The 17,909-nt window shown below is 53.1% G+C and overlaps 1 protein-coding gene across 4 annotated transcripts in view; it reads left to right on the top strand.

The window, feature by feature from the left end:
- Positions 1 to 17,672, top strand: part of RERE (arginine-glutamic acid dipeptide repeats) — a 116,367-nt gene extending 98,695 nt beyond the window's left edge. For 2 of the 4 annotated variants that reach the window (XM_036396123.2, XM_054517132.1), the window contains 11 exons: positions 1,434 to 1,596; positions 3,636 to 3,728; positions 4,451 to 4,650; positions 5,730 to 5,891; positions 7,746 to 7,859; positions 8,488 to 9,857; positions 10,081 to 10,303; positions 10,761 to 11,484; positions 13,532 to 13,678; positions 13,857 to 14,037; positions 14,821 to 17,672. In XM_036396123.2, the coding sequence (XP_036252016.1) occupies positions 1,434 to 1,596; positions 3,636 to 3,728; positions 4,451 to 4,650; positions 5,730 to 5,891; positions 7,746 to 7,859; positions 8,488 to 9,857; positions 10,081 to 10,303; positions 10,761 to 11,484; positions 13,532 to 13,678; positions 13,857 to 14,037; positions 14,821 to 14,854 (3,411 nt within the window). In that variant the 3' untranslated portion in view covers positions 14,855 to 17,672. The remainder of the gene's footprint in view (positions 1 to 1,433; positions 1,597 to 3,635; positions 3,729 to 4,450; positions 4,651 to 5,729; positions 5,892 to 7,745; positions 7,860 to 8,487; positions 9,858 to 10,080; positions 10,304 to 10,760; positions 11,485 to 13,531; positions 13,679 to 13,856; positions 14,038 to 14,820) is intronic. The other 2 variants (XM_054517131.1, XM_036396124.2) reach the window with 2 other exon arrangements.
- The last annotated feature ends 237 nt before the right edge of the window (positions 17,673 to 17,909 follow it).

The following is a 17,909-nucleotide window of genomic DNA, read 5'->3' as shown; positions in this document are numbered from 1 at the left end:
GTTCCATGGTGAGGATCAGCAGCATCATCCCAGTCTGTGGCAGCACAGATTAAAAATGATCTCTTCTGCCTGTTGCCAGAATGTGGTCGTGTTCTTTCTTCTGGGGTTTCTATTTTTAAATTAGGCACTGGTAAAATTCTTAAGTGTCTTAAATGTCAGCAGTTAATGTCTAGAACAACATCCTCCCTTTGTCTTGGGAGTGTTTCAGTGGTGCAGGTATTGCTTGTGGCTGTAATTGCTCGTTTGGGGCCCTGGGGAGGGTTTGCATTCAGGCAGGGTCGTTATTGGAGTTAACTCCTGCTCTGCCCGGAGCAGGGGCTGCAGGATTTCCCCACGGAGGCAGCAGGCTGAGGTTATTTGATCACATAAAACACGGTTCAAAGAAACCCTTTTTGTGGGCAGTTCAGGTATGTTTGTTCTGATGTTGATTTTTTCAAGGGGCTGGTTAGAACTTCTCCGTTTTTCTCTTGCAACTTGAAAGCAACAACACCTTTTACCTTAGAGGCAGACAAGTCGCCAGGAAATGATGGGGTTTCAAAGTAAGAGAAAAGAGATTAAAACCACATGCTGTTCTTTGGTTCAGCCTTGCAAACCCAGGTTTGAATGGCAGCTGCTGCACTTCCTGAATGTAAGCCAGATTCATTATGCTGTGAAATTATCACTCATTTCTCTAGGTGTGCTCTTTTAACTGCTTAATTAATTTAGATGTGGGTATATATATTCAAATTAAAACACGATTTAGTGTGGTGGGGTTGTGTTACGGTTACAGACTTGTTGTTGAGCATGTTTGTACTCAAACTTTGAGCTCCTTGCACAGAATGTTGAACAATGGCTGAAAAAATGGCAGAGTGTGTTTGGGCTGAGCCTTGTTCTGTCTGTGGACAGCAGGTTTGGGGTGGCTGTTGTCAGGTTTGGGGTGGCTGTTGTCGGGTTTGGGATGGCTGTTGTCAGGTTTGGGGTGATTGTCTGGTTTGGGGTGGCTGTTGTCGGGTTTGGGGTGGCTGTTGTCAGGTTTGGGGTGGCCGTTGTCAGGTTTGGGGTGGCTGTTGTCAGGTTTGGGGTGATTGTCTGGTTTGGGGTGGCTGTTGTCAGGTTTGGGGTGGCTGTTGTCAGGTTTGGGGTGCCAGGGGATGCTGACAGTGACACAAGGGCACCCTCTTCTGAGGCATCCAGGTGCAGGCTGGCTCCTGGTGCTTCCCAGCCTCTTTCCTTTCCTAGGGGTGGAGTGAAAAAGCATTTATTTACTCATTTTCCTCCTCTGCAAAAGCAGGCAAAAAGCAATGAGGGTTTTTTGTACCTATTACCCGAACAGTTCTTTTTTTGTGGCTGAAATGCCTCGTGGTTCTCCTGGAGAAATCCCTGCGAGCCCGGGGAGGCAGGGAGCTGGCAGCCAGGTGTGCAGGTCCCCTGACCCCGTGTGTTTGTGCTTGCAGGGGGAGCTGATCACCTTCTATTACTACTGGAAGAAGACCCCCGAGGCCGCGAGCTCGCGCGCGCACCGGCGGCACCGGCGCCAGGCCGTGTTCCGCAGGATCAAAACCCGCACGGCCTCCACGCCCGTCAACACCCCCTCCAGGCCCCCCTCCAGCGAGTTCTGTGAGTGCAGCCCCCGCTGGGCACTGCTCTGGGCAGGGAGCAGCCGGGGAACGGTGCCACAAATCCCAGGGGACAGCGGGGAAATGGAGCCGGGGCAGCCGCCCTCCCTGCTCCTCCTGCACCTTGCTGCTGGAAGGTGCCTTTGATCAGCCAGGCCTCAAACATGAAAGCATCCTGTGAGGATGGAAATGCTGCCCTGGGGTTGGGTTTCCCCGCTCTTTTTCTTGGTGCTGTGTTGTATTTTCTCCAGGCTTGTTACAGTAGTGGGGATTGGAGAGCGCAGAAGGAGGGAAGTGCTCCCTGCCTTTGGAAGGAAGCCCCTTCCATCCTTCTGGGTGACCCCTACCCTCTGTGGAGCTCAGGCTGTGCTGCAGCCAGCACTGTCTCGGGCAGGCTTGGAGGAGCAGTGGCCTGGCCTGGAACAGAAGTGTCCAACCCAAAGCAATCCCCAGAGCAGTGCCTGCTGCCTTGCACAGGGTCCCTGCAGGGACAGAAACCTTTGTCCCTTTGGGAAGGGTTTGTTACCCTGGGAGGTTTAAAGCTTTCTAAACCCACAGAGAGAAAAGGGGCTGTGGAAGGCAGATTGGCAGATGTAAAAATGAACGTGGGCAGGTGGAGGATGTGGTGAGCAGGCTGGACACAGAATTCTATCCTGGTCAGGAGTGAGGAGGGAGCAGGAAAGGGCTGGGAGCTTTTTCCTGCTGAACTGGTGGCATTTACTGGGATTTACAACCTCTGTGTGCACAAGGAGTGAGGATCTGGACTGCACAGCTCAATCCCAGATGCTCGGCATGGGAGAGCTTGTGGCTGGGAGGACCCATCCCTACAGATCTGACTGCAGCATGAGAATCTGAATTCATCTGGCAAAAGAGAGCGAGTGCTAGCCTGGGGTCAGCTCTGCAGTCAGGGTCTGAGCACCTGCAAGTATTAATGTAGGAATCAGGGCAGTGGTAGCTATTAAATGTAACCCTGTGTTAATTTGAAGGGTAATGAGTTGCTGACAAATGCTGATGGCAAGTCCTGGAGAATCTGTAAGGTTTAATCCATACACTGTAACCTGCATGTACAAAACATCCTCTTGGAGCCTTTAGAAAAACACTGTTCCTGTATCAAGGACTTCTCTTCTAATTAAAGATTAGAACAGAAGAAGCCTGAGGGCTTCCTGCTTGTGCCAAATTATAGCCCTGTTATGTTGTGAATTTATAGTGGTGGGACTAGAAAAATGCAGTGCTCTCAAAAGGGAAATATTTACTCCTGAGGTGTTTAGAAGGTAAGATACAGCTTTTGTGATGTCTGCATATTTTAAGTGGTTTAGATGCTGCTTTTGAGCTCACAGATGTGTAATCAGCTTATTTGCCACAAAGGAAAGGGACCCTTTGCACATTCTCCTCTTCTTCAGAACATGACATTTTTGCAATTTGAGTTTGCCATAGGTTAAAACTTTGAGTCCTGCATTAAGGACAGGAAAGCTGGTGTTAGTTATTCTTTAGTGCCTCTCATCCAAAAGGATCTGAACATGTTTTTCAAACAGGTCCATGGTATGTAAGCATTGATTCCTCCACCCACAAACACCTCTACTGCTGGGTAACAAAATAAAAACCCAAAAAGCCACTACAGGACCTGTTCATGGAATCTTGTAGGTTTTAAATATAGAATATTTTATTTCAAATTTGACCAGATTCTAGCGATAAATGCCTTTTTTCTTGAAAATTGGGGGTTTGGAACACAGCCTCTTGAACTCCCCATGGATGGTATTTGAATGACAACTTACCTGGAAATGTAGCACGTGCTGAATCAGAGGTTCCAGGAGTTGTATCCCTTGGCACATTCCTGGGATCCTCTTTAACCTGCAGCATGATGAGATCTGGCTTTGCTCAGTGTGAAAAATCAGAAATAATCAGAAATAATGGCCATGCAAGGCAGGGTGGGCGTGGGGAGTCACGATCTATTCCACTTCATGCTTATTTTAGCCAAGTAGGAGGAAACAGAAAATCCTGCTGAGTGTTTATTTTCCATTTTCCTCTCTCTCCCACCCTCAGTGGACCTGAGCTCGGCCAGTGAAGATGACTTTGACAGCGAGGACAGCGAGCAGGAGCTGAAGGGCTACGCCTGCCGCCACTGCTTCACCACCAGTATGTGCCAGTGCCACTGCTGCTGCTGGGGCTGCCCTCAGCCAGCAGGAGCAGCTCCTGAGCTGGTACAGCTGTTCTCAGCAGCCTGGGGGTCAATCAGCTGAAATATGCAGCGTTCCTAACAGAGTTAATCAGGCTTTGCCATTGCAAATTAATACTGCGGTGACAAAGGAGAAGCCTGAGGTAGACATTCAGACAGGAATAAATCTGCATAATCCATAATCTAAGTAATCAATTTGTGACATAATGAGTCAGTGTTGGGCTGTGGCTGTCACACACAAAACTTCCTGGTGCTGCACCAAATCTCCTGTGCATCAGCAGACCTGTGGCTGCTCCCAAAGGTTGCTCGATGCTGGGGCGTTTGCAGCTGAAAGTGGAAGCCCCAGAATGGGGAAGGAAATCAGAGGTTCAGAGCTCACTTCTCTTGCAGAAACCACAGCTTTGAAGAACAACAGCTGCTTGTTAACTCCCAGGTAGAGCAGATAAGGTTTCTTTCTGTGCCTCAAAGCTGTAGTTTCTTAAGCAAGCAGCCATAGTTTGTGAAAATTGAATATTGAGGATGTGCGCTGGGACAGGACAAACCTTTCCAGAAACATATCCAGCTCTGTTACCCATAGAGAAGCAGCTGTACTTTTGTAGCTGTACTTTTTTAGCAATTGCCTGTGTTTGTGCTGGGCTGGGTGCTCTGTGAGGTGCTGAGCTGTTGCTTTCCCTGCCCCAAGCCTCCAAGGACTGGCACCACGGGGGCCGGGAGAACATCCTGCTGTGCACGGACTGCCGCATCCACTTCAAGAAGTACGGGGAGCTGCCGCCCATCGAGAAGCCCGTGGACCCCCCGCCCTTTATGTTCAAGCCTGTGAAGGAGGAAGATGATGGCCTCAGTGGGAAGCATAGCATGAGGACACGGCGCAGTCGAGGCTCGGTGCGTTTCACCCTCTTCACTGCAGGGCTAAAAGGAGCCAGAGCCCTGAACTGATTTGCCATGGGCTGTGCTGCTCCTGCTGCCGGTGTGTGCCAGGGGGAGCTTTGCTGAGGCTGAGCTGTCTCTGGAAAAGGGGGATGGAATGTCCCTGCAAGCTGTGTTATTTCTGTCATGACTGGCAGCGGGCTGTCGCCATAAGGGGGCATTGACAGTGCACTGCAGATCCTGTGCTAGTACATGTCCTCCTTCCAGCTGCATCCTGTCAGAGGTGTGCCCCTGGGAGGAGTTAAAAAAGTTAGATGGTGTTCATGTGGTGTCCTCATGTTACTGGAGTTAAAGCCTCTTCCCTCCAGGGAGCTCTGCTTTGCCTCTGTGGTTGGTGCGCTCTGAGTTGTGACTCAGGTGGGGCACCAGGAGCCTTCCTGGGAGCAGCTCTGGGTGATTTATCTTGGAGTTGGGTTTAGCTGAGGGAAAGCAGCAGATAGATTTCTTTTCTTGCCCTCCCCTCTCTTTCTGAAGAGGATGATGTGACCATTGGCTCTAAATACCTTGTGAGGCTCCACTCGTGGGGAGTGTTGGCTTTCATAGCCAGTCCTCCAAAAAACTGCTAAACTGGCAGGGAGGCAGCATTAATTATTGAAATGTACTCTCCTGCTCCCTTGCTGATAGAGTAGATAGTCAGATAGAGCTTTGTGCTTTCTAAAGCATAGGAGGAGCACGCTGGAACTGGGGGTTTGGACCTTGGCCTTGACTGCCAGCAGATGGAGCATTTTTCATGCAACATGGGGGTTCTCTCCTGCCTCAGGCACCCTCGTGTGTGTGCTGTGTATGGGAACAGAACATCTTCCTAAATGCCATTTCTAACTGACACTGCTGATTAAATAATCAGCACTTAATGCTTGTGAGTAGACAGATTAAGGATTCGCCTCCTTTTACACTGGAGTCCGGCTGGGCTTTGAAGGACGAAGCGCAGGAACGCTGCAGGTTTTGCTGCCAGGGCTGTGCTCCCCGTGGCCCTGCCGGGGCAGAGCACCCTGAGCAGCCTCTCAGTGCTGAGCTGACCGGGCTCTTGTCCCCAGATGTCGACGCTACGCAGTGGCAGGAAGAAGCAGGCAGCCAGCCCCGATGGCCGCGCCTCGCCCATCGCCGAGGACGTGCGCTCCAGCGGCCGCAACTCGCCCAGCGCCGCCAGCACCTCCAGCAACGACAGCAAGGCTGAGTCCGTCAAGAAATCCACCAAGGTAACCCCACACCTGCGCTCTCCCAAACAGGAGGGGCCTCTTGGGCAGGTAACCCCACAGCTGGGCTGCCTCGGGCAGGTAACCCTTCCCCTGGGCTGCACACCTGAGGTCTCTCGGGCAGGTAACCCTTCCCCTGGGCTCTCACACAGGTAACCCTTCCCCTGGGCTCTCACACAGGTAACCCTTCCCCTGGGCTCTCACACCTGAGGCCTCTTGGGCAGGTAACCCTTTCCCTGGGCGCTCACACCTGAGGCCTCTCAGGCAGGTAACCCTTCCCCTGAGCTGCACACCTGAGGTCTCTCAGGCAGGTAACCCTTCCCCTGGGCTCTCCTGGGCAGGTAACCCTTCCCCTGGGCTCTCACACAGGTAACCCTTCCCCTGGGCTCTCACACCTGAGGTCTCTCGGGCAGGTAACTCTTTCCCTGGGCTCCCTCAGGCAGGTAACCCTTCCCCTGGGCTGCACACCTGAGGTCTCTCGGGCAGGTAACTCTTCCCCTGGGCTCTCACACAGGTAACCCTTCCCCTGGGCTGCACACCTGAGGCCTCTCAGGCAGGTAACCCTTCCCCTGGGCTCTCCTGGGCAGGTATCCCTTCCCCTGGCCTCTCAGGCAGGTAACCCTTCCCCTGGGCTGCACACCTGAGGCCTCTCAGGCAGGTAACCCTTCCCCTGGGCTGCACACCTGAGGCCTCTCAGGCAGGTAACCCTTTCCCTGGGCTCCCTCAGGCAGGTAACTCCTTCCCCTGGGCTCTCCCAGCCAGGGCTGCACACCTGAGCCCCCTTAGGCAGGTACAGGAGGCTGAGGAATCTCTCCATGACCCAAAACCCCTGTGAGTGTGGATAAGGCAGAGTGTGGGGCAGCCTGGAGCTGACCAGGGAGGGATGGGAGTGATCCAACCTCTCCTGTAGCTCCACATCCCCTCGCTGCTCTCACAGTAAAGTAATCCCTCCACTTCAGATGCAAATGCAAGCATTAAGCTCAGGGGAGTAATGCAGATCAGAAATGCTGAATTTAAGACTAGTAGACAGTTTTGGGGATTTTTTGTAAGCAGTACTTAATCTTTGTTTACAAAGGAGTATGAACATTCAGTAATTGAGTCTGCTTCTGCTACTGTTTTCTGGAGGTGTATTTGCTTGATTGTTCAGAGCAAGCTGACAGTTGAGTCTGTTCAAATGAATTGAGAGCCTTTCCAAGAGAGTTCTAAAGAAACAAAGCCACATGAAGCTGAAGGCTTACCATTAAGCAGTGTGAATTGAGAAGTAGCAAGTTAAAAATAAATATTACACAGATTAAAAAAAGTCAAAATGAACATGGAGTAAGTTTTCACATTATAAAACTGAAAACTTGGCAGAATTTAAAGTTAGGTAATTATGTGATGCACAGAGCTTTTCCAGGCCATGGGAGAAGGTAGTAATCTCAGAATAGCTATTCACTGTTGGCCCTGTATTTGAGGGGTTCTAAAAATATTCCTCTCAAAATATCAAGAGTAGAGCAAGACTTTTCATGTAGCAGAAGGAGGTTTATCCTGTTTCCTGCAGAAATTCTGGCTCTGTCTTGCACCAGTTAAAAACTGGTGTTGGTCTGTGTTGGAAGGGTGACCTGGGTCTGCTGTGAGTTCCTGATGGACTTGGTCCTGCCCAGCTCTCTTTAAAATATCCCTTCATATGAGGAATGCTTTGTGCACTTTGCCTTTTTCCTGCTAGTTTGATGTGCATTGGAGTGCTCTTAAATACTGACTGTGCCAACTCCTGAGTTCTGCTGCTCCCTGATTTGTGTTAATAGGGTGGCACTGGCCTACACTTACTTTTGCATTTACAGCACTGGTAAGTGTTGTGCTCTGTTTCCTTTGTGGCAGAAGATAAAGGAAGAGGTATCTTCTCCTCTCAAGAACTCCAAGAGGCAGCGGGAAAAGGCAGCATCTGACACGGAAGAACCTGACAGGTCCAATGCCAAAAAATCCAAAACTCAAGTGAGTCCCACAGAGGAGTATTTCCTCTTAGGAGAATGCTTTGAGATGGGGAGGAGTGCAAATCTGGTAACAAACCAAAAACATTAAATCAATTTAAGCCACAGCAAATTGTAACTTAATCTGTGGCTGGAAAGCGACCAATGTTATAATGTGTTCCTCCTGCTGGAAACAGTGGAGTGATATGGGGTAAGTCCAGAAGTTGGGTTTTTAATTTGTTTTAATATTGAAATCAGACATATAGGACTGCCCTGGATTGTTCTCCACTCCTTTCCTCCATTTTTTGTAAATTTAAATTTGGGGGTTTGTCTTTTCTGACAAGTTAGAAGACCACCACTGGAGTTGTGACAAATCTTTTCCATTGCTGGTCACTCATAGTTTTTGCTATGTTTAGCAGGACCCCTCCTGAATTTCAGTTTGTTCCTATTGCCCCTGGGCACTGTGGGAGGGTCCTGGTTCTGCTGTCTTTGCACTTCCCTTGGGCGTTTGTGTTCCTGTGCTGGTTTGGGCGCTGTGAGGTTCAAAGGGCGCCTGTGTCTGCACAGTGTGACAGACGCCGTCCTGTGGCACCCCTGGAGCGTCCCGGTGTGTGTGTCCCGGGCTCAGCGGTCGCTGCTGCCTCTCCCCACAGGAGATCAGCAGGCCCAACTCCCCCTCGGAGGGAGAGGGCGAGGGCGAGAGCTCCGACAGCCGCAGCGTCAACGACGAGGGGAGCAGCGACCCCAAGGACATCGACCAGGACAACCGCAGCACGTCCCCCAGCATCCCCAGCCCCCAGGACAACGAGAGCGACTCGGACTCCTCTGCTCAGCAGCAAGTGCTGCAGGCGCAGCCCCAGGCGCTGCAGGCCGCGGGCGGCTCTGCCCAGGCTGCAGCAGCTCCCACGCCGCCGGTGCCAGCCCCGCTGCCGGCGCCGCCGCCCGCGTCCAGCGCCGCCCCGGCGCCCGCGCAGCCGTCACCGCCCGCGGCCCAGCCCTCGGGCCAGCCCCAGCCCTCTGCTCCCCCTGCTCCCCACTCGCACATCCAGCAGGCCCCCGCGCTGCACCCGCAGAGGATCCCGTCACCCCACCCTCCCCTGCAGCCCCTGAGCGCGTCCCAGAGCCAGCCCGCGCCTGCCCCGGCGCAGCCCCCGCTGCACGGCCAGCCCCAGCCTGCCCCGCACGGCCTGCAGGCGCAGCCGCTGCTGCCCCACGGCCCCGGGCCTGCCCAGCCCTTCTCCCTGCCCGCCCAGCCCGCTCAGTCTCAGGTGCCCCTCCAGACACAGGCCCCGTCCCACTCGCACTCGGGGCTGCAGGCGGCGCAGCCCGTGCTGCCCGGCACGGCCTCGCTGCAGCCGGCGCAGCCTCCCCGTGAGCAGCCTCTGCCGCCCGCCCCCATGGCCATGCCTCACATCAAACCTCCCCCCACCACCCCCATCCCACAGCTGCCCACTGCCCCGGCCCACAAGCACCCTCCCCATCTCTCGGGGCCGTCTCCGTTCTCCATGAACTCCAACTTGCCCCCGCCGCCCGCCCTGAAGCCGCTGAGCTCGCTGTCCACTCACCACCCTCCGTCGGCGCACCCTCCTCCCCTGCAGCTGATGCCTCAGAGCCAACCTCTGCAGTCCTCTCAGGCCCAGCCTCCCGTCCTGACCCAGAGCCAGAGCCTTCCCCCTCCTGCCAGCCACCCCCCCTCCGGACTCCACCAGGTTTCCTCACAGCCCCCCTTCTCTCAGCACCCCTTTGTGCCCGGGGGCCCCCCTTCCATCACGCCTCCGTCGTGCCCCTCCACCTCCACGCCGCCCACCGTGCCTGGCATCCCTCTGCAGACCCCCATCTCCACGTCAGCAGCTTCTAGTGGGACAGTGCCCGTGGTGACAGCCTGCACGCTGCCACCCATCCAGATCAAGGAGGAGGTCCCCGATGAGGCTGAGGAGCCGGAGAGCCCTCCACCTCCTCCCCGGAGCCCATCCCCAGAGCCCACGGTGGTGGACATCCCCAGCCACGCCAGCCAGTCAGCCAGGTATGGGGCTTTCATCAGTGCTCTGCTTTCCCTGCTTTACCCTCCACTCTCTGTGTGTATAAAACCAGTACGGTACAGGTAATTTTCTCCTGGCTTTCTGGCAAGCTGGTAGTGTTTGGTCTAAGTGTAGAATGATATTTTTTAGTTTGGACATACAGCTCTCAAGTCGCATGCTCTTGCACCTTTCCCAGGGCTGAGCTCTTCTCTCTTGTGTTCCTTTCAGGTTCTATAAGCACCTGGACCGTGGCTACAATTCATGCTCCAGGGCAGACCTGTACTTCATGCCTCTGGCAGGATCCAAACTGGCCAAGAAGAGAGAAGAGGCCATCGAAAAGGCCAAAAGGGAAGCGGAGCAGAAAGCCAGGGAAGAGAGGGAAAGAGAAAAAGAAAAAGAGAAGGAAAGAGAGCGGGAGCGGGAGCGTGAGAGAGAAGCGGAAAGAGCTGCGGTAGGTGCAGCTCTGGCTCAGAGCTGGGTGAGGGAATTGATGGCTGGGTCTGACCTGGGTGATGGCTGCAGGGTGCAGATCCCCAGGAGCACTTCAACCCTGTCAGGGGTCTCTGAGCATGGAGCTGTGTGTATGGACCGAAATCCAGCCTGCTCTGAGCGCCTCTGACCTGCCTGGGACTGTCTCCTTCTTAAAGGAAAGGGAGAGTTTCTGCCCCAGGTCTGGTTCTGTGGGAAGCCAGAGCAGCTGGGCAGAACGAGGCCAATTGTTGGCATTGGCCTTGCAGCAGGAGAGCACTGTGCAAACACAGTGAATGCCCTGTGTCCCGTGCAGGCACACGAGTGCTCTCTCCTGGAAGAGGGGCTGGCGGTGGAGGGGAGGTGTGTGTTTGTGTGCGTGTGGCTGAGTGCTCCACGGCAGCTGTGCTGACCTGAGGCTGTTTCCCCGCTGTGTGCAGCAGAAGGTGTCCAGCTCCTCCCACGAGGGCCGTCTGGGCGAGTCGCAGCTCAGCGGGCCGGCCCACATGAGGCCTTCCTTCGAGCCGCCGCCGACCACCATCGCGGCCGTGCCCCCGTACATCGGGCCGGACACGCCGGCGCTGCGGACGCTCAGCGAGTACGCGCGGCCCCACGTCATGTCCCCGACCAACCGCAACCACCCCTTCTTCGTGCCCCTGAACCCCACGGACCCGCTGCTGGCCTACCACATGCCCGGCCTGTACAACGTGGACCCCGGCATCCGCGAGCGGGAGCTGCGCGAGCGCGAGATCCGCGAGCGCGAGATCCGCGAGCGGGAGCTGCGCGAGAGGATGAAGCCCGGCTTCGAGGTGAAGCCCCCGGAGCTGGACGCGCTGCACCCGGCCACCAACCCCATGGAGCACTTCGCCAGGCACGGGGCGCTGACCATCCCGCCCGCGGCGGGGCCACACCCCTTCGCCTCCTTCCACCCGGGCCTGAACCCGCTGGAGAGGGAGAGACTGGCGCTGGCGGGGCCGCAGCTGCGGCCGGAGATGAGCTACCCGGACAGGCTGGCGGCCGAGCGCATCCACGCCGAGCGCATGGCCTCGCTCACCAACGACCCCCTGGCGCGGCTGCAGATGTTCAACGTCACCCCCCACCACCACCAGCACTCGCACATACACTCGCATCTACACCTACACCAGCAGGACCCCCTACACCAAGGTGAGCCCTGGCAGCTGGGCACTGCCCTGGGGAGCGGCTCAGAACGAGCCCAGTGTGACCCTGGAGCTCAAATAGCAAAATCCCTGAGCCTCAGGAGCTGGGCACTGCCCTGGGGAGCGGCTCAGAACGAGCCCAGTCTGACCCTGGAACTCAAATAGCAAAATCCCTGAGCCTCAGGAGCTGGGCACTTCCCCAGGGAACAGCTCAGAATGGGCCCAGTCTGACCCTGGAGCTCAAATAGCAAAATCCCTGAGCCCCAGGAGCTGGGCACTGCCCTGGGGAGTGGCTCAGAATGGGCCCAGTCTGACCCTGGAACTCAAATAGGAAAATCCCTGAGCCCCAGGAGCTGGGCACTGCCCTGGGGAACAGCTCAGAATGAGCCTAGTGTGACCCTGGAACTCAAATAGCAAAATCCCTGAGCCCCAGGAGCTGGGCACTGCCCTGGGGAGCAGCTCAGAATGGGCCCAGTCTGAGCCTGGAACTCAAATAGCAAAATCCCTGAGCCCCAGGAGCTGGGCACTGCCCTGGGGAGTGGCTCAGAATGAGCCCAGTCTGACCCTGGAACTCTGAGCAGCTCAGAACGAGCCCAGTGTGACCCTGGAACTCAAATAGCAAAATCCCTGAGCCCCAGGAGCTGGGCACTGCCCTGGGGAACAGCTCAGAATGGGCCCAGTCTGAGCCTGGAACTCAAATAGCAAAATCCCTGAGCCCCAGGAGCTGGGCACTGCCCTGGGGAGTGGCTCAGAATGAGCCCAGTCTGACCCTGGAACTCTGAGCAGCTCAGAACGAGCCCAGTGTGACCCTGGAACTCAAATAGCAAAATCCCTGAGCACCAGGAGCTGGGCACTGCCCTGGGGAGCAGCTCAGAACAAGCCCAGTCTGACCCTGGAGCTCAAACACCAAAATCCCCATCGTCATGTCTGTGCTGTGGTCCTGTGCTGTGGAAGGTTGTGGTAACTAAAATGCAGTTACTTTTTGTAGGGTGATGGTAACACCACAGTGATCTTCCTTCAGACTCTCACTGTGAAAGGTTTGCTGGTTTGTTGTGGGTTGGTTTTTTTATGTACTGCTGTCCTAGAGCAGCACCTTGCAGTTGGAATAATTAATAGTCTCAGAAATGGATCTGTGCCTTGCCCATTTCTGTAGCAAGATACGTGGTTACTACTCCAGGGGTCTGGAGCCCTGGAGATGAGGCACTCAGCAGGAATTTTCACATTTTCTGGTGACAGACTGGAGAGGACATGGCAGGCCAGGCACCAGGTGCTGCAGCTGCCAAGTGAGGGGAGGGGAAAGTCAGAGTAAAATGCAGGTTCTGGTGTCTGGCTGCCAGTGCAGTGTTTGTGCAAGCAGATGTAGAATTCTTTGCCCTGGAGCATTAAATGTCCATTAAATGTGCTGGGATGCCCACTGTTGGAGTTAGAGGGAATGTGAGTGCTGCTGCAGAAGCCAGGTTGTACCACAAGGAAAGCTGCAGGGTGGTGTGAGGCTCCTGAGGGCTGGGGGGCTGCAGGTAGGAGATGGCAGTGCTGGGTACCAGCATTCCTGAAGCTGCTGAGGCTCACTGCAGAAATCCCAGATGGGCTCAGGTGCAGCCTGTTTGCAAAGCCCCTGGCAGCATAGGAAATCTGCCCCAGGCCGTGTGTGTGCAAGGATTCTGCTGCCAGGTGAGGCAGTCACTGAGCGCCTCTGTGCAGGTGAGTCTGGGTGCTCCCCAGGTGCTTGTTCTGGACAAAACCACGGCTTGTGCATTGTCCCTCCCAGTGCAGAGAGAGGCTGCTGCAGACACAGCCAAGCCAAGGCTCTGTGTGTGTGTTGGAGCCAAATTGGCCTTTGTGCTCTGCCAGGTTCAAGCACAGTGAGGGGCTCTTGGTTCTTGCCCCAGGTGGCTCCAGTGGTGCTCAAGGCTTTACAGCCCCCGTGTCTCCTCAGAGTGGGGATGAACAGAGGGTAGAATGACCCCACACTTGTGCTGTGCACCAGCTGAGGGGATGGTTCTGCCTCTGTGTTCCTTTCCCCTGTGGAAACGCTTTCTCTCCTTCTCTCTCAGGCTCAGCAGGACCTGTCCATCCCCTGGTGGATCCTTTAGCAGCTGGACCCCACCTGGCACGTTTTCCCTACCCACCTGGGACCATCCCCAACCCATTGCTAGGGCAGCCACCTCACGAGCATGAAATGCTCCGGCATCCAGTCTTTGGTGAGAGCCATTTTTGGTCCTTTGCAGGGCTGGGCTTTGATCTGCGGTGTTATCTTTGATCGTGGGGTTCAACATTTCCCAGTGGGGGGAGTCAGGCTGCGACTTTGGGTGCTTGTGGTGGCTCTTTGGGGCGAACAAGAAGCAAAGCAGCGTGTGAAAGCGGTGCCTGTCCCCCTAGGTACCCCCTACCCTCGGGACCTGCCTGGGGCCATCCCCCCTCCCATGTCAGCAGCCCACCAGCTGCAGGCCATGCACGCGCAGTCGGCAGAGCTGCAGAGGCTGGCGATGGAGCAGCAGTGGCTGCACGGCCACCCCCACATGCACGGCGGGCACCTACCCAGTCAGGAAGATTATTACAGGTGAGCCTGCAAGGAGGGCTTTGGGCACCTGGGCATCCCATGGGATTTCTCCCCATTCCTTCCTTTTGCCTGGGAGTTTTCTCCTCTCTTGCTGTGTGCTGAGCCCTGGTGTCTGAGCTGTGCTCAGGCCTGCTTGGGGCAGGTGGGAAGTGAAATCCAGATTTCTGGCACAGCATGAGAGTAGTTGAGTGTGTGTCCTACTGCAGCATCCCCAGAGATGTCCCACCTGCACAGCTGGCACTGGTGACCGTGCCCACCTGTGGGGTTCCCTGTGCCAGGGCACTGCCCAGGGTGCTGCTCTGTGGAATTTGCAGGCAACCCCAGCAAGGGAAGAGATGAGAAGAATCTTGACTCCATGTTTCAGAAGACTGATTTATTATTTTGTGATATATTAAAAAAAAATGATCTATTAAAACTTTACTAAAAGAATAGGAGAAAAGGATTTCATCAGAAGGCTAGCAAGGAAGGGAAGGAATGATAATAAAATCTTGTGTCTGCTCACAGCCTCAACACTGGTGGCTGTCATTGGTCATCAAGTCAAAACAATTTCACATGCTGGGTAAACAATTCTCCAAATCACATTCCAAAGCAGCAAAACATGGAGAAGCTGAAGCTTCTCAGGAGAAAAGATCCTAACGAAAGGATTTTTCATAAAATACGTGACAGTGCTCAGAGCTCAAAACCTGCAGCCTCTGCTCCCTGCAGGGGTGACAGGGGGGCAGAGCAGTCTCCTGTGTCTCACACCTCTGTGTTGTGCTAAAATGAGTTTTCTTTCTCTTGCAGTCGACTGAAAAAAGAAGGCGACAAACAGTTGTAATAAATTATTTATTTGTAACGCTGGCTATGGAAACCCCAGTCCTTGGGAAGGAGTGGAACATTTTTACATACAAGAAGAGCTACAAAAGGAAAAGAATATCTTATAAAGATTTCTTTATATATTTAAAACAGAAGCAACCACCCAACAAGTAGAGACTTATCAGCATAGTGTTCATTTGTAGAGAAGATTTCTCAAGACTGGTGTGGGTCTCCCTGCATGAAAACGTATTCAGAAGCCTCTTGGAAATACAGGACTGTGTGGAACATTCAGAGAACTTCCTGCAATCTTGGTTTTTTTTTTTTTTTTTTTTCTTTTCTTTTCTTACTAGTTTGTTTTCAGTAGGTGCTAGAATCAGGTTCACAACACAAGTCACTGTGCGTGAAGGGACACTCAATGCATCTATAGGTAACTAAAAAAAAAAAACAAGGATTGCAAGTAGGTGACGTAACAAGCTCTGAATCCAAGTGCTATAATAATAAAAAAATCTACTTTTATTTTAATACATTGTAGGAAATCTTCATAATTTTAAAAGAGAGCTCAGTTCTGCAGCATGGCTTTTTAAGTCTGTAAATAACTTTTTTTGGGTAGAGGGGAGAAACAAAACAAAACAAACTCCAGAAACGTTTATCTTGATTTTCAGTAACATTACAAATTGTGAATTCCTACCTGGTATTGACAGAATACAGAGTTGATTTTTTAATAAAATATATATATATAATTATCCCTTTAATTAAAGGGAATGATGGGTATCAATAATTTCAAATGGGTAAAAGCTTGACATTTGGTTTGATATCAACAATAAGCATTAAAGGGATTTGCAGGGATAATGTTGCAAATGACTGTTTCTGTTCTTGGCTTTTTGGTTGGTTTGGTTGTTTGGGGGTTTTTGTTGGTGTTCCATCTCTCTGTTCTGCAGCTGGTTTCGTTGAGTTGGGTTTCTCAGCAGCTCAGATGTCCCTTGGACCCCGCTGGCCCTTTTGGTGCCACCTTCAACGGTTCATTTTCACTTCATTTTCCTCTGAGGTTTGAAACTTAACCTAGCTCCATTGGGTTTGACTTTAGGCAGAAGGTTCAGAGAAAGAATCTGTTGTAAAAATCTCTTTTTGGAGCCGTCCATGGCTCAGACCAGTGCAGCCACGGTGGTGTATGCAGTGCATACCTGGGCAGGACGTGCTTCTCCTGCCTCCTGCTGCACGAGTTCCTAAGGGAAGTGGACTTGGCAGCTTGGTTTTCATTAGGTTGTGTTGCAAAGACCAGTCTGTTTTTCTCTTTGACTGTTTGGGTTTGGGTTTTATATAAGCAGAAACTGCTTAAGTGCCCCCGGTGCAGTGTCCCTGGGGAGCCGAGTGCTCTGGGACAGTGGCACTGCCCCCAGCCCCACAGTCCTGCAGGGCAGCTCCTCTTGGTGCTTCCCACCAGGCTGGGGAGAGGAGAGGAGCACACGGTGAGCATTAAAGGAGACACCTCTCCTTGTCAGGCAGATTTTTGAAGTTTTTTTTCCCCAGTTTTTCTTGCTGGAGCAGAGGGTGATGCGACCAATGGACATCTGAACCTGCTGCTCGTTTTTTTCTGCTGGTGCACAGCTGCCCCCATCCTCTCTCTCCACTCACGAGTGCTCTCTGCTGTGTAGCCTGTCCAGTGTGATGGTTGTGTCCTAGGACTGTCCTGAGCCCCTCTGGTGAAGTTGTAGTTACTCAGCTGCAGGCCCAGTGCTCACCCACCTCTGCTGCTCAGCCCGCAGGAACGACGCTCCGGCCCTCTAAGGCAAGGGTGGAGGGGAGAGCCGGGGATTTTCCTGCTGGAATTCCCTCTTTGCTGTGCCCCAGTGCTGAGGGGGTGATCAGTGCTGCTGTGTTGGCTCTGGCTGCAGTGTTGGGAGGGATGGGCTGTGTCCACCAGCTCAGGCCAGAGCGGAGGGAGGGAGGGAGGGAGGGGAGTCCTTGGCCTGGCGCTGGGCAGTGCTGGGGTGAAAAGGGCTCCTCGAGGAGCTGGGATTATTTCTGCTCAGGGCTGAGCAGCCACGAGGATGGGCCTGCTCAGCAGAGAGTGCCTCACTTTTGGTTTTAGTGCTTTAAAGGTCTCATCAGGCACAGTTCAGTTCAGTTTCTCCCCTCCTTTTGTTTTACTGTGTGGAACTGGGGAGTTTGGGAGAGTTTGGCCACTTCAGCCATTTCTTCTGTCCCTTCTCCTGCTGTTTTTTAGCCATAGTTCTTCAGGAAAAGCTAATTCCCTCCAGTGGTCCTCTCTGTGTTCCTTATTTCTCAGCTGAAGTTGCTGTCTGTTCTAAAGCTGTTCATTGATTTTATTTTTTTTTTCTCCCAGAAGAGCATTCTAATAATTTTATGGGAGCTTTTTTGTTCACGTGATTCACAATTAAGCACTGAAATTGCTCAGTTTTAGCCAGTGATTAACTACAACTTTACCTGCAGTGGCTTCTGAAGCCATCTCGGTGTTCGATGCCCTGTTAAAAAAAACAACCCAGACCTTTTGATTTCCTTTCAAGAAATCTCTCTTTATTTTTCCTCTGTTCCAAAAGTTTATTTTAAGATTTTGCTTTAGTGTTTTTGAACCGTCTCTCTTGTTCTATGTCGTCATGGTTGAGCTTGTTTCACTGCACCGTTGAGCAGAGTGTACATTCTGACTGCTACATTTATATATATCTTGAAGCTTAATGTATATATGAGTAGTTTGCCATGGGATAACACAGTGTAAACAGAGTAGAAACCCAGAAATCGTGACTTCTGTGTTCTCTCCATTTGAGTATTTTGTAATTTTTTTGAAATATTTGTGGACATAAATAAAACCAAGCTACACTACAGCAGCCAGGTTTTGCCTGCAAGTGAAATGTGTCTCGTGATTGTTGTTGGTGGGAGAGGAGCTGCTCTCACCTGGGGTGATGTGGGTGCTGCCCTGGCCACTTTGCTTCAAACCTGTCCCTTTTTGGCTCTGTTTATTCCCTCTTTGAGATAATTTTGGTTTTAATGCACAGTACACAAACACCAGCATCATGTCCGGTTCCACTTCTGCATCCTCGAGTCCCATTGCTGCCCTGCTG

The sequence above is a fragment of the Molothrus ater genome, chromosome 23, assembly GCF_012460135.2.
Source record: "Molothrus ater isolate BHLD 08-10-18 breed brown headed cowbird chromosome 23, BPBGC_Mater_1.1, whole genome shotgun sequence".
NCBI classification, from domain to species: Eukaryota; Metazoa; Chordata; class Aves; order Passeriformes; family Icteridae; genus Molothrus; species Molothrus ater.
The sequence above is the reverse complement of the archived record's forward strand: the minus strand, read 5'-3'. Positions and strand labels throughout refer to the sequence as shown.